Raw genomic sequence first — 21,251 nt, 5'->3', positions numbered from 1 at the left:
ACCCGTTTTTATAATCATGCTTACTCTTTGGACATCATAGCATCAAACTTGTCGATTATATCTAAGAGTGAGTTTTTTAAACTTACTTCTCATCTCAATTATCAATTCTATGGACATCTATTGGTTTAGATCTACTCACTAATTAAAACTGTTGGTTTAGATTTACTCACCAATTAAAACTATTGGATTTTCCTAGAATTGATGACTAAGATACTCTTGGAGTAAGTGAATCTCTCCTCCTTATAAATTTCATATAAAAATATAATATGCAACTAAGTTAACATATGAAACATGCAGAGGAGTTTTTGTGAAGCAAACATCAAAGCCAAACATTTGAACACTTTGTCCAAAGGGGTGTTGAGAAATAATACAAATATTGAATGAAAATTATATATCCATGTTGGTTTTACAGAGAGCCTTCTCTGAATAAAGGAATGAAATTAGATGAGATGATGAATTGATTTGTGGACTTTTTAAAAAGAAATAAGATGTTAATTCCATTTCTTTTTTAAATGTTGTTAAATTGCATATTACAATTCATTTTATTATCTCTTATATTATTCTTACCATCAAATGGACTATCATCCTCATTTTTCAAGAAAACATTAACTAAGAGATGAAGTATATTAGTACTATATTTAAGGACTTGACTCCTCTAAGTGGAAAATGTTCTCTTCCAAGATAAAGTGCAAATATACCAATTTATTTAAAAAATCAAAGGCCTTATAAGAAAGTAGATGGTCCATGATATATCATCTTATTATATATTCTACAAATTTTTCTTTCCACAAGAAACTGAAAAAAGTAACATACATCATTTATAAACCAATCATTAATAAACAAATTACCACTTTGTAACATATTACTTTTTCTTAGGCTGAATTTGTAAGAGGTTTATCATTTTCCAAGATACATACATATTTATAATAAAAAAATTGTCAACCATTAATCTTTGGATGAACTATATAGTTCCTAATTTTTATGACTAGACTGCACCCTGTCATTAATTTGTCCTTTAAATGTGCATGTATGTATTCAGATTGCATTTCCTCAATTCCCCATCATGTAATAGTTAGAAGAAGGGATCAACACCTCTATCACATTTTATACTAAACTTCTCCACGCACTACAACCAATGACACCTTTTTACTTTATAGTAATACTATATATATATATATGGGTGCGAACTCTTTAGACAACCGTTAGATGGAAAGAGCATTAATCTGAACCGTTAAATTTGTCATCGGTTATCCCTTATATATAGAAGTCGGTATGGTATAGGACGACTTCAATATAGTGTAGAAGTCGGTTCAGAAGGGGACGGATTCTGATGTTGAAGTCATTTTCGTCCAAAACGACTTTTAACCACTAAAGTTGAAGTTGTTTTCGTCCGAAACAACTTCATGGTTGAAGTCGTTATTCCAAAACACGACTTCAAAAAATAAAAACTTCCACGGCAGCCCATTTGGTAAAAGCCATCTTCAGTAACACGGAGAACATTGGTTCAATTCCCGTCTTTTTTTTCTTCATATTTTCCATTTTCTTTAATATCTTTTACTAAATTGTAAGTCAATTAGAACAATTTGCATATTAGCTAATGTGGTAAAGAGTAATTTTTGAGGTTGTGGGTTCCAGCCCTTCCTCCTTCATGTTTTACTAAATTGTAAGTCAATTAGAACAATTTATATATTAGCTAATGTGGTAAAGAGTAGTTTATGAGGTTGTGGGTTCGAGCCATTCTTCCTTTAGAACAAGATACATAAAATGCCTTTTACCAAGGCTGATGTGCAATTTCTTATTTTGTAAAGTCGTGTTTTATCATAACAACTTTAACCATGAAGTCGTTTTGGACAAAAACGACTTCAACTTCAGAATCCAATACCAACTTCTGTATTATATTAAAGTCATCATGTACCATACTGACTTTTGTAATATATTGAAGTCGTTTTGGACAAAAACGACTTCAACTTCAGAATCCAATACCGACTTCTGTACTATATTAAAGTCATCATGTACCATACTGACTTTTGTACTATATTGAAGTCGTTTTGGACAAAAACGACTTCAACTTCAGAATTCAATACCGACTTCTGTACTATATTAAAGTCATCATGTACCATACTGACTTTTGTACTATATTGAAGTCGTCCTGTACTGTACTGACATCTATATACAATGGGTAACCGACCACAAATTTAACGACTCATATCAATACTCTTTCCATCCAATGGTTATCCAATAGTTTGCTTGGATGCAAACTAACTTGTAGTTCGCACGTTAGTCCCACCCTATATATATATTGTTTTGTGTCCTGACCAACAATGTTTGTCCCTGGTAATTTCTTTAAGGGGAAACAGAACGATCTTGAATTCCTCAAGTTACAGGTTCAGTTCTTCCATTCTCATTTCACTTTTATTAAATATATGCCTGTAGAATAGACCTTACAATTTTCATTTCAACTTTATTTCATTTCATTAGCTTCTAATTCATGTTTTTTTGCTCTTAATCTGCAACTTTTTGGAGTTATTCCTGTAATTCAAGGAGACTATACCTTATATGGTTAGACATTACACATCACAATCAATTTTTCTTATTTGATTCATATATGTTCTCACATCTCCTTTATTTTGTCACACTCTTGCAATTTGGTTATGCTATGTCCGTAGATCTCAGGTAAATTGTGTAATTAAGCAAGGAGCAATATTCTTTTACATTTAGAGGAAATATTCATTTTATTCTCTCATATTTTTCGACTTTATCAGTTTAGTCCTTCGAAAAAAGAGAAGACCTAAAGTGATCCCAAAAATTTCAAATGTTGATCAAATTAGTCATTTTTAGCATGTTTTAAACACTTGGTAGAGACTAAATTGACTCCACAAAGACTAATTTGACTTACATTTGAAATTGTTAGAGACCATTTTAGGTCTTTTCCTTTTGTAGGACTAAACTAGTAAAGTTGAAAAATATGAGAGACTAACATGAGTATTTCCTCTAAGATTTAAAGATTGTAAAATGAATAATCATAATTATCGATCCGAGACTTTAAGAACTTCACTATTTTTATAGTGTAAAATATACATGGTGTAAAAATTTATACACATGCACTTCATTATTCATTTGAATTATCTTTTTTGAAAATTCAACAATAATTAAAAATTAATAATGAATGATGCAATGACAGTGTATAAAACTCATACATTATGAGCACATACATATTTTTTCTTTTTATACATGTACAGAATCTTTATCATAATTTCAACCATTTATTTTCAAATCAATGTCTCTATTTGCACTTTATTCCCTGATGTATGTCTTAGCACTATAGAAGTGCCTGATCCATTCTTTCTTTTTCATGTTTTAAGTGTTTTTTAATTAACTTTCCTACTTTTTCTTCATCCAATTCATAGTGACTGCTAATTTAGTGCATTCAGATTTGCACTATAGATATTCACTTATGCAGGGATGTAAAGATACTATGACACCTTTATAGTTCTTTGTTACTATAATTTGTACAACCAAATCCTTGATAGGAACTAATCAGCATAATGAATAATGTGTATTTGGACTTAGTTTCCATGAATTTGAATAATTTCCATTAAGACAGCAAAATGGGATGTAAAACAAACAACTAAAGATATCAAAATGAAACTACGGACTGTGCCTGGTTTGAAGATTGCATCTGAGACAGTGCCGTATCACCTTCTTCAATCTCATCAAAATCCACCTGTTTTCCAGAAACAAGCTTCCTGTGAAATGTACTACATATTAGGATGATAATATACATGAAGTTATGAAGCATAGACCAGAGGAAAATAAAAAAACTCAGCTATGCCAAAAGTTAAAACAATAAGATCCTTCATAAATTGAAAGAACTAATTAATAAAAAACAGACAGTAGACCAATGACACCTAAACATGCCGAACAAATAAGTACCTAAAAGGTCTTTGTGAATATAAAATTTATTCAATACTTTACATAATAATTAGGAGAGTATTACACTAATTGGTTAACAGGGTTTAGAATAAAAGTGAACCATAACAAACAATCTGAGCATAATATTTGAGAAAAACATAACATAAACTAATTGGAGTGGTGACTTTTTCAGGATTCACAAACAATTGTTAACTAGGAATACCTTTGAGAGATTAAACTACCCTCAGATAATGCCTTCTCCAACCTCTCTTCAAATGGTGTAGCATGCCAGTTCACCTTCTGATCCTGAAAAAAACAGTCAAAACACTAATCAGATGCAGTATCTAGATTTAAAACTCTTACAAGCAGAATACAACAATTATAACTCATACTTCTTTGTACTTGGTGGTTGAATTTGGTATGCCATTGCCATCCCACCACTTCGGACGAGAAATATGAGAAACGTCATCTTCATTCCAGTGAGCAGCAACCACCCCAATAATAGGTCTATCAGAAGCAGGAGTTTTGTGAAAATACTGAGTCTGACTATAAGCAGTCTCCATTGTCTTATTTTTCTCCTCCTGAGTGATTGACGCAGGCTTCAAATACGAGGCTAAGCTTGCTTCCTCCTCAAATTCATCTTCCTTTGAAACCGTCTTTAACCCTTTTCCCTGGGTTCTAGTCTCATTTTGAGATTGCTCAACAGAATCACTTGGATCTTGGTTAGGGTCAAAATCTTTCTCCTCAAGTATCTTGCACTGGAAGAGATTACCACCTGGGCCGCAAGCTGGAAAGACAAACTGTGAGCGCACTCGATGCTTACCATTGGGTAAATCATCTAATGATGCAGGGTAAACAGTTCCAGGTGTTTGCATCTCCTCAAATAACTTCAATGGAGTAGGATATGGTGACTTGCCTTTCCCACAGGATGATAAGTCAGTTTCACATTCAAAACGTACAGATTTGTTCTTCCTCTGAGTATCTGTAGCTGGCCAAGGTGAAATTGGAACAGCATTCTTTGCAGTCAAATTCGCACTATGAATAATCTCTGTCCTACTTCCTTCAATACAGTCAGGAGATTCACGCTCAGTATCTTCTGCATTGGAGATACAACTGAAAAAGAAATGGAATTAACATCTGATTTGGTTCTAGTTCTTTCACTTCTATTTAAAATTCAAAAATAACGGTTACATCTCAAGTACAAAATACATCCTTACCATGCAGTTTAAATGCAATACTGCACCTCCATAAAAAATATCTAAATGAAACATAAGGGATGAGGGGAAACATTTGAAAGAACACCTTTTTAACAAGAAAAAAACATTATCTGATTCTTTAGTAGTGAAAATCTAGCTAAAACTCCAACTGATTATGAAAACTTGGGGCAGGGATTAGGGAATATCAATATCAGCTTTAAAAATATTCCATTCAAGGACTTGAATAACCTGCTTGGTGTGTGCTCTAAAGAACTTGTGCTATCTCCCAATTCTTGGCATAGTTTTATGGGAGTTGGGGGCTCAAACGGTTGAACATTGAGCTGAAGTTTCTCTACAGATGCACTAGGAAGCCAAGAATGAAACCCTGAAGGCTCCGAATCTCTACCAAAAGGCGACACATTCAACTTCCGAGATGATTTCTTAATTTCAGCAGGTGTCCCTGCTAAGGTACCACAAGCTTTGAGAAACTTGGCCTGCAGGAATAGTTCATGCAATAAGTTAAAGGAAATTCAATTGACAATGCATAAATAAAAAATAACCCATCTCAAAAGCATTTGGAATATGACTTAATAAAGGCATTTGGAATATGACATATACTAGGATGCACAAATACTTAAAAACATTTGTATTGGATATGATACTGATATAACATGAGGATACGTAGTAACTTTAAAACCAATTGAAGAGAGCAAGGTGAAGGTCCCAATTTAGGTCATTATTCAATTGTTTATAAATACAAATTTATACTATCCTATAAAAATTGTAAGAGACAAAAACTAAAAAACAAAGAGAGAAAAAATGTATGCATCGGCAGCAATGTATGAATATTATAGACTGTCAGTGTATCATCCAACATTTCATATATTAACTGTATATAAATTTTAGGCCGACAGTGCATAGATATTAAACTCGGAATCAAATTAAATATGTTTTTAGTCTCTATTCCCATAAAGTAGGCGATATGGATTTTGGTCCTGATATACAAAAAGGATGTTAGGATATGTGAGATTATCTCAGTGTTAATTGATTAACTCTTACACTTTTAATGCATTAATCAATTAATTTTGAGAGAATCTCACATACTCTAACAAGTGACTTGTAAAAAATGAAAGAGAATAGCATTGAAAAAAGAGGGATTCAAAAACAGAATATACCTCATCCCTAAGACCTTGATCATCTCCTTCTCCTTGAGACCCCACACCAAAATTGCCTTTTCCTGCAGAATCTCCACACTCTTTACAAAAGTTAAAACACAAAACTAGCATAAAAAAATATAAGATAAATTAATTTAACAACAAAGCGGAAAAATTAAAGGAAAAGAGTAACAGAGAAATACTTTGAGGTTGAAATAAAGAGGACAAACTATTCTTCGTTATGATGACATCCTATTATACATAGAACAAAATCATTATAAACAAATAAAACATTGCAATTAGTAAAAGTTTGAATAAAATGAAATGGATTTATACATTGGAAGGAGATGATGATGATTTTGAAATGAGTTTAGAAGTAGGAAGGTGGCGTCGATTGTCTCTGATCCTGAAGCAATTGAAGAAACAGCTCATGATTTTGGTGAAGGATCTGAACAATAAGCGTAGCACGAACCCTAATATCATGGATTTCACTACCTCTCTTTTCTTTCTTATTTTCACGCTTCAATTCAAAATTTAAACTTATATGTCATAACCTCATTACTTAGTAGATTTTGAATTTTGAACCGAGTCATAAAGCGAGGGAAAAATTAATATATTATTATTATAATAATTAAATATTGTAAGATCAACGTTATACATTCCTCTTCTATAACGTTTGATTTCGATATAATCTTTTTTTTTTAAGTATAATCGATTGTTACTTCTTCTCTAAAACAACACAATATAATTTACATAAACATTAAAAAAAATAAACTCATTAAGTGGGTCCATACACCTAAATCTACTATCTTAATATGAATGGACTTTTACTAAAATAAGTGTCCCGATTTCTTGATATTTGTATTTAAAATAATGGCTAATCTTACTAATTCTCAATAAAATTGAGTTTTATTTTGATTTTTCAAAATTTATTTATTTATAGTTAGCTTATAATTGTAGAAGAAGATACTAAAATAGATTTAAAATACACAATGATGTTTTAATAAAATATGTATGGGTAGTGTATGTTTTATAAGAACATGTAAGGGTGATGGAAGATAAAACAACAATAAACTTATATATATGGAAACAAAACCATAGGTGTAGATGAAGACAAAAACAAAACCATAGGCACAGTAAGTTAAAAATGATGGATTTAAATGTTTGTAGGTATAAATTTTTGAAGTTATATCTACAATATTTTAACCTTTATTAATGTTTTTTTTTTTGGCATCAATAAATGTCAAATTTCTTATAGTAATAATAAATAATGGTATTTGTGAAAAGTTGAAAGTTGAGACCCTAATAATAACTATTGTTTGAAGGGATACCCATAAAAAAATTATTTGTGAAAAAAATATTCAATATTCCATCTACACCCCAGTGTGCTATTTTGACCAAAAAGAGTCTAGTCATACGTTATCTTTGTAAAATGGTTAGCATGAAAAATTGGAAATTTGAGAGGGGAGTTTATGAGATTTTTTAATTATTTTTTTATGAGTTGGGTCCGGACAAATCTAAATGTTTAAATATATTCATATATTATTTAATAACGAAATTCTGATAATAATAATGTGGTTCATAGTCACACTAAACTAAAGAGTATGAGTATAATTCTTATTCATTGAATGTCATAAAACAATAATGACATTAATTAAAAATAATACATGAGTGCACTTTATGAGTCTATTAATAAAGATTAGAACAATATATTACTGGGTTATCTGATAATAGAAATGATAATACTACTATTATTATTATATCCATCCGGTTGTGATATCATAAGAATAAATTATTGAAGAGATAAAACACAAGTTAGCTTCTTACCTACCTCAATGAGTTTCTATAATATTATTATATAAAGCAAGAGAAAACTATATGCAACAACAATTTATTACTTTTATACCCTATAACTATATTATTTATCATTCATATTTTATTATCATTGAATTTTCAAAACAAATAATGAATGATATGGTAATAAAAATAAATAGTAAATTATGTAATGATCATGTATAAACTTTTTAATAATAATAGTAAATATTTACACTTATAAAATAATAAAGCAGAAGTTGAAATAAAATCTAATTAAAAATCTCCTCACTAACCACTCTATCATGTATATACATGCATGTCCTTCAATTTGCCACTGCCTATATATACAAAAACTACCATAAAGCTAGTTCATCAATATAATTAGTCCAACCAAGGTAACCACAACCTTGGATATAATAAAATACCAAAAATGGTAGCAAGAAAAGGAGAATTTACAGTGAATATAACAAAGAAGGAAGTAGTGGCTGCATTGCTTCCAATGCAAGAGCATTGGCTACAAATGTCTAACCTTGATCTTCTTCTTCCACCTTTGGATGTTTGTGTCTTCTTTTGCTACAAGAATCCTTTGTCAACTTCAACATCAATAATAGGGTCATTGAAACATTCCCTAGCTCAGGCTTTGGTTTCATACTATGCCCTTGCTGGTGAAGTTGTGACCAACTCTATGGATGAGCCTGAACTTCTTTGTAACAACCGTGGTGTTGATTTTGTTGAAGCTTATGCTGATGTTGAGTTACAGTGTCTCAACTTGTATAACCCTGATGAAACCATTGAAGGGAAGCTTGTCCCAACCAAAAAGCAAGGTGTGCTTGTTGTTCAGGTACTTGAAATAAATAACTTTATCGAACACAACTTTCTCAAATTATATATGTTTAGAGGAGAAGAAATGATTGCATATATTTCTGAACCAAATACCTTCAACACATCCGAGTAATGAGGTAGATGTCACACAATAACACACAAAATATAATATGTAATAACATTTTTATCATTTTATTTATCATAAAAACACATTTTTATCATAAAAAAACATAAGGAAAAACAATCACTCGAATCTCTAGGAGAGGTTCCTTAAGTTGAAATAACATAAAAGAATGATAGATATTGATTTGTTGTCCAAAATTTTATCTCATACCTAAAATATGTTATATTGATTAAAAAAATTAAAATTCATTATTATTGTTGTTTTATTTTATTATCATTGTTATGAAACAAAATTTGAGACAACAAATCTGTATTAATAAATGAAGGAGTTTTTGTCAATATTTACAAGTTCACTCATGCAGGCAACTACATTGAAATGTGGTGGATTAGTAGTAGCATGTACGTTTGATCATCGCATAGCAGATGCTTACTCAACAAACATGTTCCTCGTATCATGGGCCGACATATCAGCCCAACCCACCAAGCCCACAACTTTACCACGACCTTGTTTTCGTCGCTCTATTCTTTGCCCACGACGACCACCTTCCATTCACCCTTCTCTAAATGACATTTATGTCCTCATCTCTGACCACCCTCCTCCGCCGCAACAACAACCGGAAAACATATCGGAACCACTCATTAGCCGCATCTACCACGTCAAAGTTGAACAACTTAACCGCATGCAGATACTAGCTAGCTCAAACAATGTGAAACGGTCTAAGCTTGAGTCTTTCTCAGCATTCTTATGGAAAATGGTTGCAAATGGTGTTTCTTCTTCTTGTGAGACTAGTTTTGATGGTGATGAAAAAAGGGTTGTTGTTAAGATGGGTGTTGTGGTTGATGGAAGGAAGAGACTCAGTAATGGTGATAAAGAGAAAGAGGCAATGATGAGTTCTTATTTTGGCAACGTACTTTCTATTCCATATGGTGGGAAATCCATAATGGAGCTAGTTAACAAGCCACTTAGCTGGGTGGCTGACCAGGTAAATATATTACATCCTCTTCCTTTGACTCTATTTTTTTATCGGCAAAATGTTAGTATGTTAATATTCATTGTGGGTGAAACTTGAACCCTCATCATAATTCACTCCAATCTTTTACCCAAATCATCAAATCAAGGTTGAGATTCGGATCTGCAACTTTCTACACTCTATTTTTTAAATCATTTACTCTCATCATGAGACATGTTCTTATGATATATTATTTTTAGGTGGGTATTATCTCCTGAACAAAAGAATCCAATAATGTAATTCTAGCATGTGACACCAAAAATAATTTAGAGGTTCAATTTTTTTGTTATTATTTTAGGGCTGCTCGAATTATTTTTATTATCTCTATATAGGAAGGTCTAGTACAGAAGAGAACAATTCTCATTTATTTTCTTCAATTTTATTAAATTTTCATTGCATAAGAAAGGGTGTGAATAGATAATAGAAGTGCTAATATTCTCATAATCATTTTTAGTTGATGCTATGATTTCCTACATAGGTTCACGAATTTTTGGAGGAAGCAGTGACAGAAGAGCATTTCTTAGGGCTCATTGATTGGGTAGAAGCACACCGACCTATGCAAGGGTTGGCTAAGATTTATTGTGGAAGCAGCACTGAAGAAGAAGGAGCTTCATTTGTTGTTTCTTCTGGACAAAGGTTTCCAGTGTCAAAGGTTGACTTTGGGTGGGGAAAACCTGTGTTTGGATCATACCATTTTCCATGGGGTGGAAATGCTGGCTATGTCATGCCAATGCCTAGTCCTGATGGGAATGGAGACTGGATAGTTTACATGCACTTTCTCAAGGGTCACTTGGACCTAATAGAGTCCCAAGCTTCTCATGTTTTTAGGCCCTTCTCTTGGGATTGTCTCTCAAATAAAGTCAACCAACTTGTTAATTAATCAATTTCTCACTGGTTTGGTTGATGAGTGACTTGTTCATGTGTTGTAATTTATGAATATTAATACGTTATATTCCTGTGAGCGATATTTGTTGAGATGAGAGACAACTACATAATCCAAAAGAGATTCGTTCATTACCTAAAAGTTGAGGAATATCATTAGTATTACCATAAAAATGTGTTACATGTTAATTTCTTTTAACTAATATTTATTCTTGAGAAATTTTTTAATAATTTAAAATTAACAGAATGGTGTTTTTATGAGAAAAGATTGTTAGCTGGTGATTTAATTTATGGGAATAGAGGTTATAAAATAGTACTAGAAACTCCTACATAGTAGATTTCAAGGAAAGTAGATGTATGATTTCTTATTTAATAATAAGAGAGATTTTAGAATTCAAGAGGGTTTTTAAAATTACGAGATATATAACCATTTATTAAAAGACAAATTAACTATACCATTTTAGTTCTTATTTATCCACCCCAAATCTATTGAATAAAGATGTCATGTCCCACAAAATTTCTCCGTATACTAAGTTAACTATATTTCACTAAATAATAAAAAAACAAATTATTTTCTATTTTTATAATTTTTTTCTTAATTAATTAACACTTTTTAATTGTATTAGGACATAATGATACACTAAATATTATGATAGGTGATCTTCATTCATTCAGTTCCAAACAGTAGAGAACCAACTTCATTATATTATATATGTGTACATGTTCTTTTTATAATAAGATGGTAAAGTTACTATCAATGTTGTGTCAACTCTAAAGCATTCAACTTTTGTTGGCTATGGAATTAGGATTTGATCCTTTAAAGATATATTTTGTCTTTACCATGCAAGTGCTTTGCAAAGATGTTTAAAGCAAAATCAAAGATAGTATCCCTAGTTGTGCTTCAGTTAATCTTTGGTGGTTTCAGCCTTTTAGTTTGAATTATTCTTATGATTTCTGCTTCTGTATATATAAGACACATTGATAAAATATGATAGAAATTTACCTTGTTTTTCCAACTTATACCATAAAATGTCTTAAATTGGATGTGGAACCACACATGTTATGTCTCTTATTCAATTTGCTCCAAGTTGTATTTATATTCTATGATCATCCCCACTTATAGGATCATCACAACTGAACTCATATTTTTAAATTACCTATTCTAAATATTGTCTCATTCCTTGTATTAAACTAATAAGATATTGTAATATAAATAAAAAGAAAATTTTAAAAAATAAAATGTTTTAGGAGAGTCATTTATACTCATGTTTAGGTAATGTGTGCCATGGTCTTTTTTAGGGTGTACATTTGTTGTCTCATACTTAATATCCCTTCATGTATTATGACTTTGTGATTCGTCATAAAATTACTTAAAAATTAAATTTCAACTTAAATAAATTTTTTCAATTAATCACAATGATAACACATGAAATGACACTAAGTACGAGACTTCATATGTACACCCTTTTCATGTACCTGGGGGCTGGGGTGTACGTGGTTTGGTCTTCAGAAGATATTGCTTTGTGAGAGTCCAGTAATGTTATTCCTAGATTTTGAAAGAGTTGGTCAAGAATGATTCATGTAATAATATATAGATTTTGGAATATTGTTTGAACAGATAAAAAGTACTTCGTTGAGGTATATGTAATAATTACATAGAATTTATACATGGCCCCATGGACTAATTATAGGCTAGGTTGAACAAGTCATAAACAATGTGTAGTACAATTCAAAACATGTTATGTTATGTGTATTAAAATTTTTAAATAGGATTTAATATGTATACATCGATAATGTAAGTATTTTTTACATTATCAACAAATTATCTATAATTAATTTATTAATTATTATTGACTATTAAACAAAAGTAATATAAATCAATAATGGATGGTGTGCTAACAATATAACAAACTTTACATAGTCAATACACAAATTTTAAACTCAATTAAATATTTTTTTTTCTGGTTTTACTTTAATATTGTTAATGTGAGATATGTTTTGAGGTATTAGATTCTTGTTCCTAGACTCAGTGGAGTCTATTTAGATGGGGATGCTTAGTATTGGTCCTTACTGAGTGAGAAGGCATATTCTGGCTATATATATTTTTTAAATTATAATTAAAAGAAAAAATATTAAATGCCCATAAAAAGTGACTTTTCATTAAAAACACTTCTCTTTTCAATAATGTCAATTTTACCCAACTCAAATTTATAAAACTCAATTGAGTGTCCTTGAATTAACACTTTTCCTCATTATAACAATGCAAACTTTGGGCAAAAAAGCAAATAAATGAGGGTGGTTTGTTCTTATGGTTGTGTGGGCTTAACAAAGAAGAATAATATTAGCTTTTTGGTTCACGAGATAATGAAGAAGATGCCATTACTTGAGCATCAATAAACTCCATGCAACCCCACTTTACCCTTTCTCCTCAACAACCTATTCACTATTGTCATCACTTAAAGATTCTCTGAACTAAAATTATCTATACCGAAAATTTTCTATATCTCTATATCAATCCAATAAAATTTTGTATAATAATTAATAATATGTTTCGTTTAATTTTTTATTAATTATCATACTAATATATTTAAATATTTGGCAAAACATTATTATTAGGTTAGTATAAAGTGATAGAAATTTTTTGGCATAGAAGATCCTAATTGATCCTTGTCCTATTCTGCCTAAAACCTTTGCACCCATATGACATCAAAACACTACTTTAATTAGTTGCAGTCACGCATATTTCATTTTGAACAACCGTCACTTCTTCATTCTCTTCTTACCTTCTATATATATATATATATATAATTTATGCTTTCATTATTTGCTAAACATTTTTTATACCACAACAATAAATGATCTATATATTGCCCAATATAAAATTTTATACATTATCATTATATTATCAATAATTTATTTATATCTTTTTTAAGAGTCAATGTACTTTGAAACAAGATAAACATCAACATCATGATTTTCTCTCATTCCTATCCTAGACTTGTCCAGGTAACAAACACTGTTCCTCATCTTATATCTTATAGTATACAAAACCAGTCCCATAATATAATGTTGTACAACCTACATTTCATAAACACAAAGGTTTTGTGCATCAACAATGATTGCAAACTCTATGTGCTTCAATTTTACATCAAGGGGCATATAAGTCATTCTGTGTGTAAAATCAGTAGCACCTTTTAACTAATATATTATTATCATAGTAAATAAAAGAATGGAACAATAGGACACATGATAATGAAAGTGAGAATGAAAATGATTGTACATAGTGAGTACTTTTTTTTTCTTACTACCAGAATATTTTTTCACCATTTTATATAAGGAATTAATCCCATTCAAAATGCGTGACTATTATTTTTAATATAACTCTCAAGAATCAAATCATTCTAAAGATTTAATACAATTTTATACTAATAAATCAATATCTTGTTGATTAGACCGAATAATATTGATTATTATCATTTTTCTAAAAAGACATTAAAAGTAAAATAAATAAATAAAAACAGTAGAAGGGTTTAATATTAGTATGAGGAGAAAAAGGAAAAAATAAACAGGTGCTAACAACATTTCTTCCATTGCTTCTCTATTATTATATCTAATCTTCTTCATCTTCCTCATATCCAAATCTAATTGTTGGTTAGGGTTTTCAGATTCAAGATTTCATCTTTTACTTTTTTCAAACACCACTATCCCTTTACTCAACGATACACTACGTTATCTCAATTCATCCCCTGTTTTTGTTTCAGTAACTCGCCAAATCACTGTGATTCGGTAAGGTATTTTATTCCTTCATACTCTGAATTCATAAAGAAAAGAAAGGGTTTCATTTATTTATTTATTTTTCAATTGCTTTTTGAAGATTTTTTTATTTTGAAGTTTAATTAAAAAAAATAAAGGAGAAATTTTTGTTTTCGTTGAAATTACCCAGATGATTCTATGTGGTGTAGTGCATAAGTTGGTGCTTAAGGACACAAATCCATTTGATTAAGAGATTATCTGAACTATGGGGTTAGGTTGATGGTTTGATGTGGAAATTAGAACCTCTGTTACCAAAATCCGATCAATTGCATTTGGTTTACTTCAATTCACAATTGATTTTCCCCAATTTTGTAGATTTTTTTATTATTTATTGTGTATGTTACGAATTTATAATCACTATTTTTTTCTTTCAATCTTGAAACTATAGGTTTTGCATTAACTTTACCAGATACTGAATACTGATTCAGAGTAGTAAATGTAATACTGATTAACTTACCAATTGCAAATGCTAGAATGTTAGTATTTGTCGTGGATGAGAGTCGAACCTCCTTATCACTTCATTTCTTAAACCCTCCCCCAATGAGATTGATACTTGTTTTTTATATTGCTGGGCAGCTAGCTACATTTGGAAATTGGAATAGGCTTTTCGGAATTTTGGGTGAAACTTGGGTATTTACACATGTCTTGAAGCATTTTTTATCTTGTTGATTAATTTCATAGGTTTTGGCTAGAGTGAGGAGGAAAAGGAGTTATAGCAATGTGTTTTGTATGTCAATAGATTTCTTGGTATCTTTGATTGGTGCAGAGTACTTGGATTTTCCGTGGGAGATTCTTATCGTTTTAGGGTTGATTATTTATATTAAGATTGCTTTCAATGTGGGAAAATTAACACACTTTGTTGGTCTTCTGTGTCCTTTCATGCAAGGATACCTTAACCTTCATATTCCTTGTATTTCTTCTTTCCCTCTATGTTTACTCTTGCTCTGTCCCAAATAAAATTGTTATTAATTAAGGTGCCTTTTGCCTCTTTAGCACACAATAGGCATATACTTTATTTGCCAAATCTCTTTCCCTTATTTCTGTGATTTTTGTGATAGTTGTTTTTGTATTCTTAACTCAGGAATGACTTTTGAAGACTAACCAATTTAGGGCTTCATCTTTGGCTTTTAATTTTTAAGATCTTGTCTTCAAACCTGTATTTGTTCATATAGTAGGTGACTTGGAGAAGGTGGAAGCACATACAATCTTCAAGAGACTTCAAATCTTAGGGATAGTGTTGCAATGTTGGACTCTAAAGAAATTATGAAATTCAAATCTTACCAGAACCAGGCTAATTTGTTTGTGAAGGAGTATTTGTTAGCAGACCCTTTAATTCCATATACTTCCATTATTGGTGGCATATTTGCTTGCAAGATGGTATGTTGTATTATGTTATGTTGTCATACTATTTTCTAAACTAGATTTCTTAAGCGATTTTAAAGTTTATTTTTTATCTTATATTTATCTGTAAATGTCCATTGTTTCAGGTTTATGATCTTACTCAGCTTTTTAGCACTGTTTACTTTAAGACCTATTCTAGCCTCACTAGAATCCAACGCATTGAGTGGAATAACCGGTGATTGAATGTTTTCATTAAGTAGATTTCTGTTATTTTGTTTCTTAAGATATTGTTTGTTTACGAATTCTTCTATTCTATGTGCAGTGCTATCTCAACCATTCATGCTATTTTCATAACAGCTATGTCTTTGTACTTGGTATTTTGCTCGGATTTATATTCTGACAACGAGGTGGCTGAACTCATTACAGATCGAAGCACCTCAATGTCTACTTTTGTTCTGGGGGTAGGAATGATCTGGACTTTTTCAATTTGTTTGCCTTTTCTTATACTCTTTGTGATTTATCTCTAGAAGTTGCCGTTATGATAATTGATAAACAATAATCACTTATAATTGTGTTCCCTTGGAAGTCAGTAGATCCAAGTTCACCTAACCTATAGAATGAGGTGGGTTTTTCATTTCTTGACATTTTTATGATAGATACATTGTAAATTGATTGTGTATCACTAGACATTCTATAAACTAAATTAGAAGGATGTTCATGCCTTGCCATGAGACAGAGTAGTGGACAGTTTAGGGTGCCAGCGTAAAAGTAAAATAATATATTAAGTTAACCCTTAATGAGTTAGTAGTTAGTACAAATGATAAGCAAGGAGATGGTGTAACATGAATGCAGTAGAGGGTAGCCTTTTGTAGTGAATCAAGTGATGATGGAATCCAGCATGGAGATTTAAGATTTTAGAGTGTTTATAATTATCAAGTACTCAAACACAAAAGACTTAATTTGTGGGGATACTGATGAATGGTGATAAAATACTTTTTCCTTCAGTTGCATGTAGCATGGTGTTTGATTTTCAAAATTTCTCTTTTAGGTCATAGCTTTGCTCAAGAGTTAAAGAAAAATAGGGTAATCCCATATGTATCTTCTCCCACATTACTAACCAGTTGAACTTTAAAATCATGAAGCAAGGGCTTGTCATACCCGTATGCTTGCTAAGTATTGCAATCTGTTTAGTAGCTTGGATTGAATGATTTAGACTGATATTGCTTTGTAGAAGGAATTATTATCTTTATCTTATGCATGATTTTACTGTCAAATAATGGTGCTTATATCTTTGGAATTAATTTGTTTTGGAGAACTACTGAAAGTGCAATTTATATCAGGATACGGGCTTTGGCGGTGTCGCTTTGTAAAAGAAATTATTATCTTTATCATATGCATGACTTTGTAATCTAATAGCGATACTTAAATCTACGGAATTAATTCTTATGGAGAGCTACTGAAAATGTAATCAATATGAGGATACAGATAATAATTTAAGACTTTTTTTGTAATCCATAAGAATTAAGACTTTTTACGATCTTTAATATGATAAAGATAATAATTTATCATATTATGATCTTTAAGACTTTTTTTGTTTCTATTTTTATCTAGTGAAGAAGTCCGTATTTTTACGTTTGAATTTTATTGTGACAGGTTTCTGTTGGTTACTTCATTGCTGACATTGGAATGATATTTTGGTTTTTTCCTTCTCTTGGTGGATATGAGTATGTAAGGACATATAACTTTTCACTTGTATAGCTTATCAACCTGTCTTGTTTAGCTGAATTCTTTTATTCAATTTTAAGATATTTCACTTGATAGGAACTCGGGTGGAGATGATTATGGCCAGACTTTGGTTTCCGTCCTTTTTCTTCCTATTTTTGTTGGGTCAGAATTTAACATGACTATATATTAAACATGGTTTCAGGTGATTCACCATCTGTTTTCTGTAGTAGCAGTAGCTTATTCAATGTTAAGTGGGGAAGGGCAGCTATACACATACATGGTCCTGATCTCTGAGACAACAACTCCAGGGATTAATTTGAGATGGTAATCTTGCACTTGCATTTGATCTTTAATATGTGATGTAGTTTTTTTGTTCATGTGCATATCGTGTTTGTGAAGGTATCTTGACGTAGCTGGAATGAAAAGGTCCAAAGCTTATCTCATCAACGGGGTTGTGATATTCATCGCTTGGCTGGTATGTAAAGTCGCCACAGTTTGAAATATATTTATGCCAGTCTTATTTATCATGTTACTTGCATAATCATTGTGAATCTGATATCATTTTGAGCATATAGAATTCCAATTCTTTCCCCAACCTCACTGAAATGTCCTATCTTTGCATGCAGGTTGCCAGAATACTTTTGTTCGTTTACATGTTTTACCATGTTTACTTGCACTTCGATCAGGTAATGATTACATGTTTTTTATATTGATCATGCATGCATGATTCGGCGATCAATAATTCCTCCACTCGCGATAAAATATTTGTTAGGATTACCGTCTCTTGGGAAATGTGAAGTCGAATCATGTTAGTGATAAATGCTATAGTTTTGTAGAAGGATCACAAAATTTTGTTTGATTATTCAACAGGTTCAGCAAATGCACACCTTTGGGCAAATACTAGTTATTGTTGTGCCTGTAGTGCTATCAATTATGAACTTGGTTTGGTTTTCAAAGATTATCAAAGGGTTGAGGAAGACTTTGGCGAAGAGGCAGTGATTATTTTGCATGAGGAAAATGAAGTATAGACTATAGTGTTGATATTTGCCTTTGTATTCTCTGTGCACTGAAAGATGTAATAGAACTGAAACAACTCAACATGTTTGGATACCTTTTGGGATCTGAACTATATTGTATAAATATATGTTAATTCTGCTAGTTTATGTTCCATTTCATGTACATTTATTGCCTTAGTCTAATTTTGTATTTATAAATGCAATTTATTTCATTCTATACATTAAGCAGAAGAAATGCAATATTTTTATTATTATTATTTCCAATCCTCATTCATCCTTTTTCATTTGACACTTCTTTATGTTATTTTGATTGTGAAGGGTAAAATTAATATTTTGCATTATTTTATCAAACACGACATGAAAGAGCATATATGGCCGATGATGAAGTAGATAGGCCTATGGAAGCCATAAGGTGATTAAGGTTGAGAGTTTAAAGAATGGAAGGGGGTTTGAAGATTCGAGTCTTATTCACGGTCAACATATTAACATTTGTTTATCAAAACAAGGTATTCGAAGAAAGATATGTTATGTTAATTCTACTAAGTTTTGGACGGACTGGTGAGTAGGGGATATTCTTCAAAATTGATTTACTAGATTGTTTCATGTGACATTGGATAAATGGTGAATGGCTCTTGAATCTCAAATGGAGAAGGCGCATGTTCCTTTGGGAACAAGAGGAAGTAACAAAACTCTTAAAAATTCTTGAAGGTGCAAGACTTGAATAAAACTCTACTGATAGGTAGGTGTGGATTCATGAGAAGGGAGGCCTATACTCGGTTCGTAGCAGATATTAGGTGCTCCAAAAGAAGGTTTATAATTGTGACATGGTTTCTTTAGAAGAATGTGGGCAAGTAATATCCCATTAAAGTTGAGGTGTTTTGCATGAAGAATTTTATTGGATGGTGTTCCAACAAAAGTGAATCGAAGAGGAATACTAGGAGATCAAGATGAATCAATCATATTGTGTACTTTGTAGAGTTGTGGCTGAATCAACAAATCATTTGTTTTTTACATGTTCTAAATCCTATTGTGTATGGCATATCTTTACTTCAGGTTTGGTCTTAACTCAATTATCTCTAATGATATTAAGACCAACTTCTATTTGCATGTTAATATGTTATGGATGGAGAAAAAACATCAACAACTATGGATGACTTTCTCATATGTTTGGAACAAAATTATCTTAAAAAATTCTCAGTTTCATCTAGATGAGTTAATGGATTTAATATTGCTTCATTCTTGGAATCACCTCAATGCTCATTTTCTAGTTTCAAATACTCTTTTGTGGAGTGTGTGACGTACCCAATTTATTATATCTTTAGATATAATATCTAAATAAATATATGGATAAAAATATCACTTATTCTTATGGAAAAAATCTCCAATAACTAATGACAACATAATGACTTTAGTTGGGATGAATAATATACAATAATTAATCACCTATCAAAAGTTAACTATAAACTTTTGAGTGCAATTTAATAATTTAAAAATGTACATACTCAAATAGTTAGGTCTAAGTTTAAATAATTCTTTGCTGAAGATGATAAAAAACTAGAATCAAGTGAATGATTATGATCTGGTGCAGATGATGAAAAATGCATTATCTCTTGACCACTCTCCCCATGCGTAATCGAAATTTGAGGAGTTCTAAAAGAGAGTGAAAATTTATGAAATTTAATCATTCTACAATCTTCTTCATTTGACTCAGGTTCCTGCAAGGTAGCACAATAAAATTATTCTATTTCTTAAAAAGATGCATGCATGATATTGTGCATGCATGGTACATAATTTGAGCATTATTAGCTTTGCTCCTTTTTGTTTTAATGACAATATTGAATCTATAAACTCAATGCACATTTTTCTTCTTTTCAAGAGTGGTAGCTACAAATTTGATAAAAGCAACAAATCATTTGATATCTTAAACTAATAATAATAAAACTCATGTTTGTCAAAAATTTATGTGTGGGAAATTGTTCATGATCAACTTTTAGAATATATATTACGACAGGAACATTGGTTTTAATACCAAAGTGTGGAACCAAGTGATCTCAAATAATTGAAAATTGTACCTGGTTTAGATCATAATCAGTTTCTTCACTGGTTTGTGAAAACCCTTTACTATTCTCTAACAGATGAAGTTCTTGCTTAACAATCCTGCTTTCATATTTTGAAACTCTTAGAGTAGTTCTTGTTGATCTGAGGGGTTTAGAAAGAAAAAAATCAATTAATAAAACGTGATAAAATGATTTATTAGTAAAGTGACAATATTTAAATATGGTATATTTATCAATTAAATCATATACTTTCATTGTTTGCTTACCTTTTGGGTGAACAAATTGAACACAATTCTTGATCATTAACATTTGTATTTCCTTCCAGCAACTGATACATTGGTAAGTGGGTGCCATTTTCTTGCATATTTCTATACATCTAGCAAAA

The 21,251-nt window shown here is 31.0% G+C and overlaps 4 protein-coding genes across 12 annotated transcripts; 2 read left to right on the top strand and 2 right to left on the bottom strand.

Moving 5' to 3' along the window:
• On the bottom strand, positions 3,464-6,825 carry LOC109341573 (protein JASON). Of its 4 annotated transcripts, none has more exons than XM_019579531.1 (7): positions 6,599-6,825; positions 6,466-6,514; positions 6,284-6,363; positions 5,358-5,602; positions 4,305-5,025; positions 4,136-4,218; positions 3,464-3,724 (listed from the first exon to the last, which is right to left on the bottom strand). In XM_019579531.1, the coding sequence occupies exons 1-7, from the start codon at positions 6,743-6,745 to the stop codon at positions 3,649-3,651; spliced, it is 1,401 nt and encodes a 466-aa protein (XP_019435076.1). In that variant the 5' UTR covers positions 6,746-6,825; the 3' UTR covers positions 3,464-3,648. The 4 variants fall into 4 exon arrangements, with proteins under 4 accessions (XP_019435076.1, XP_019435056.1, XP_019435062.1 ...); XM_019579511.1 differs by having other exon boundaries at positions 3,464-3,746; positions 6,599-6,823; XM_019579517.1 differs by having other exon boundaries at positions 3,464-3,746; positions 6,284-6,354; positions 6,599-6,823.
• On the top strand, positions 8,419-10,936 carry LOC109341562 (shikimate O-hydroxycinnamoyltransferase-like). Its single transcript, XM_019579503.1, has 3 exons — positions 8,419-8,918; positions 9,385-10,005; positions 10,511-10,936. Exons 1-3 carry the CDS (start codon positions 8,508-8,510, stop codon positions 10,910-10,912), a joined length of 1,434 nt encoding a protein of 477 aa, XP_019435048.1. The 5' UTR covers positions 8,419-8,507; the 3' UTR covers positions 10,913-10,936.
• Positions 14,475-18,963, top strand: LOC109341506 (transmembrane protein 56-B-like). Of its 5 annotated transcripts, none has more exons than XM_019579465.1 (10): positions 14,475-14,700; positions 15,304-15,357; positions 15,903-16,104; positions 16,215-16,303; positions 16,391-16,529; positions 17,722-17,796; positions 17,996-18,117; positions 18,193-18,268; positions 18,420-18,479; positions 18,664-18,963. In XM_019579465.1, the coding sequence occupies exons 3-10, from the start codon at positions 15,970-15,972 to the stop codon at positions 18,790-18,792; spliced, it is 825 nt and encodes a 274-aa protein (XP_019435010.1). In that variant the 5' UTR covers positions 14,475-14,700; positions 15,304-15,357; positions 15,903-15,969; the 3' UTR covers positions 18,793-18,963. The 5 variants fall into 5 exon arrangements, with proteins under 5 accessions (XP_019435010.1, XP_019435002.1, XP_019434988.1 ...); XM_019579457.1 differs by having other exon boundaries at positions 14,476-14,705; XM_019579443.1 differs by lacking the exon at positions 15,304-15,357 and having other exon boundaries at positions 14,476-14,700; positions 15,902-16,104.
• Positions 20,264-21,251, bottom strand: LOC109341548. 2 transcript variants are annotated; one of them, XM_019579492.1, is made up of 3 exons: positions 21,133-21,251; positions 20,882-21,008; positions 20,264-20,524 (listed from the first exon to the last, which is right to left on the bottom strand). In XM_019579492.1, the coding sequence occupies exons 1-3, from the start codon at positions 21,240-21,242 to the stop codon at positions 20,312-20,314; spliced, it is 450 nt and encodes a 149-aa protein (XP_019435037.1). In that variant the 5' UTR covers positions 21,243-21,251; the 3' UTR covers positions 20,264-20,311. The 2 variants fall into 2 exon arrangements, with proteins under 2 accessions (XP_019435037.1, XP_019435038.1); XM_019579493.1 differs by having other exon boundaries at positions 20,882-20,966.

This window comes from Lupinus angustifolius, chromosome LG02, assembly GCF_001865875.1.
Source record: "Lupinus angustifolius cultivar Tanjil chromosome LG02, LupAngTanjil_v1.0, whole genome shotgun sequence".
Lineage (NCBI taxonomy): Eukaryota > Viridiplantae > Streptophyta > Magnoliopsida > Fabales > Fabaceae > Lupinus > Lupinus angustifolius.
The sequence above is the reverse complement of the archived record's forward strand: the minus strand, read 5'-3'. Positions and strand labels throughout refer to the sequence as shown.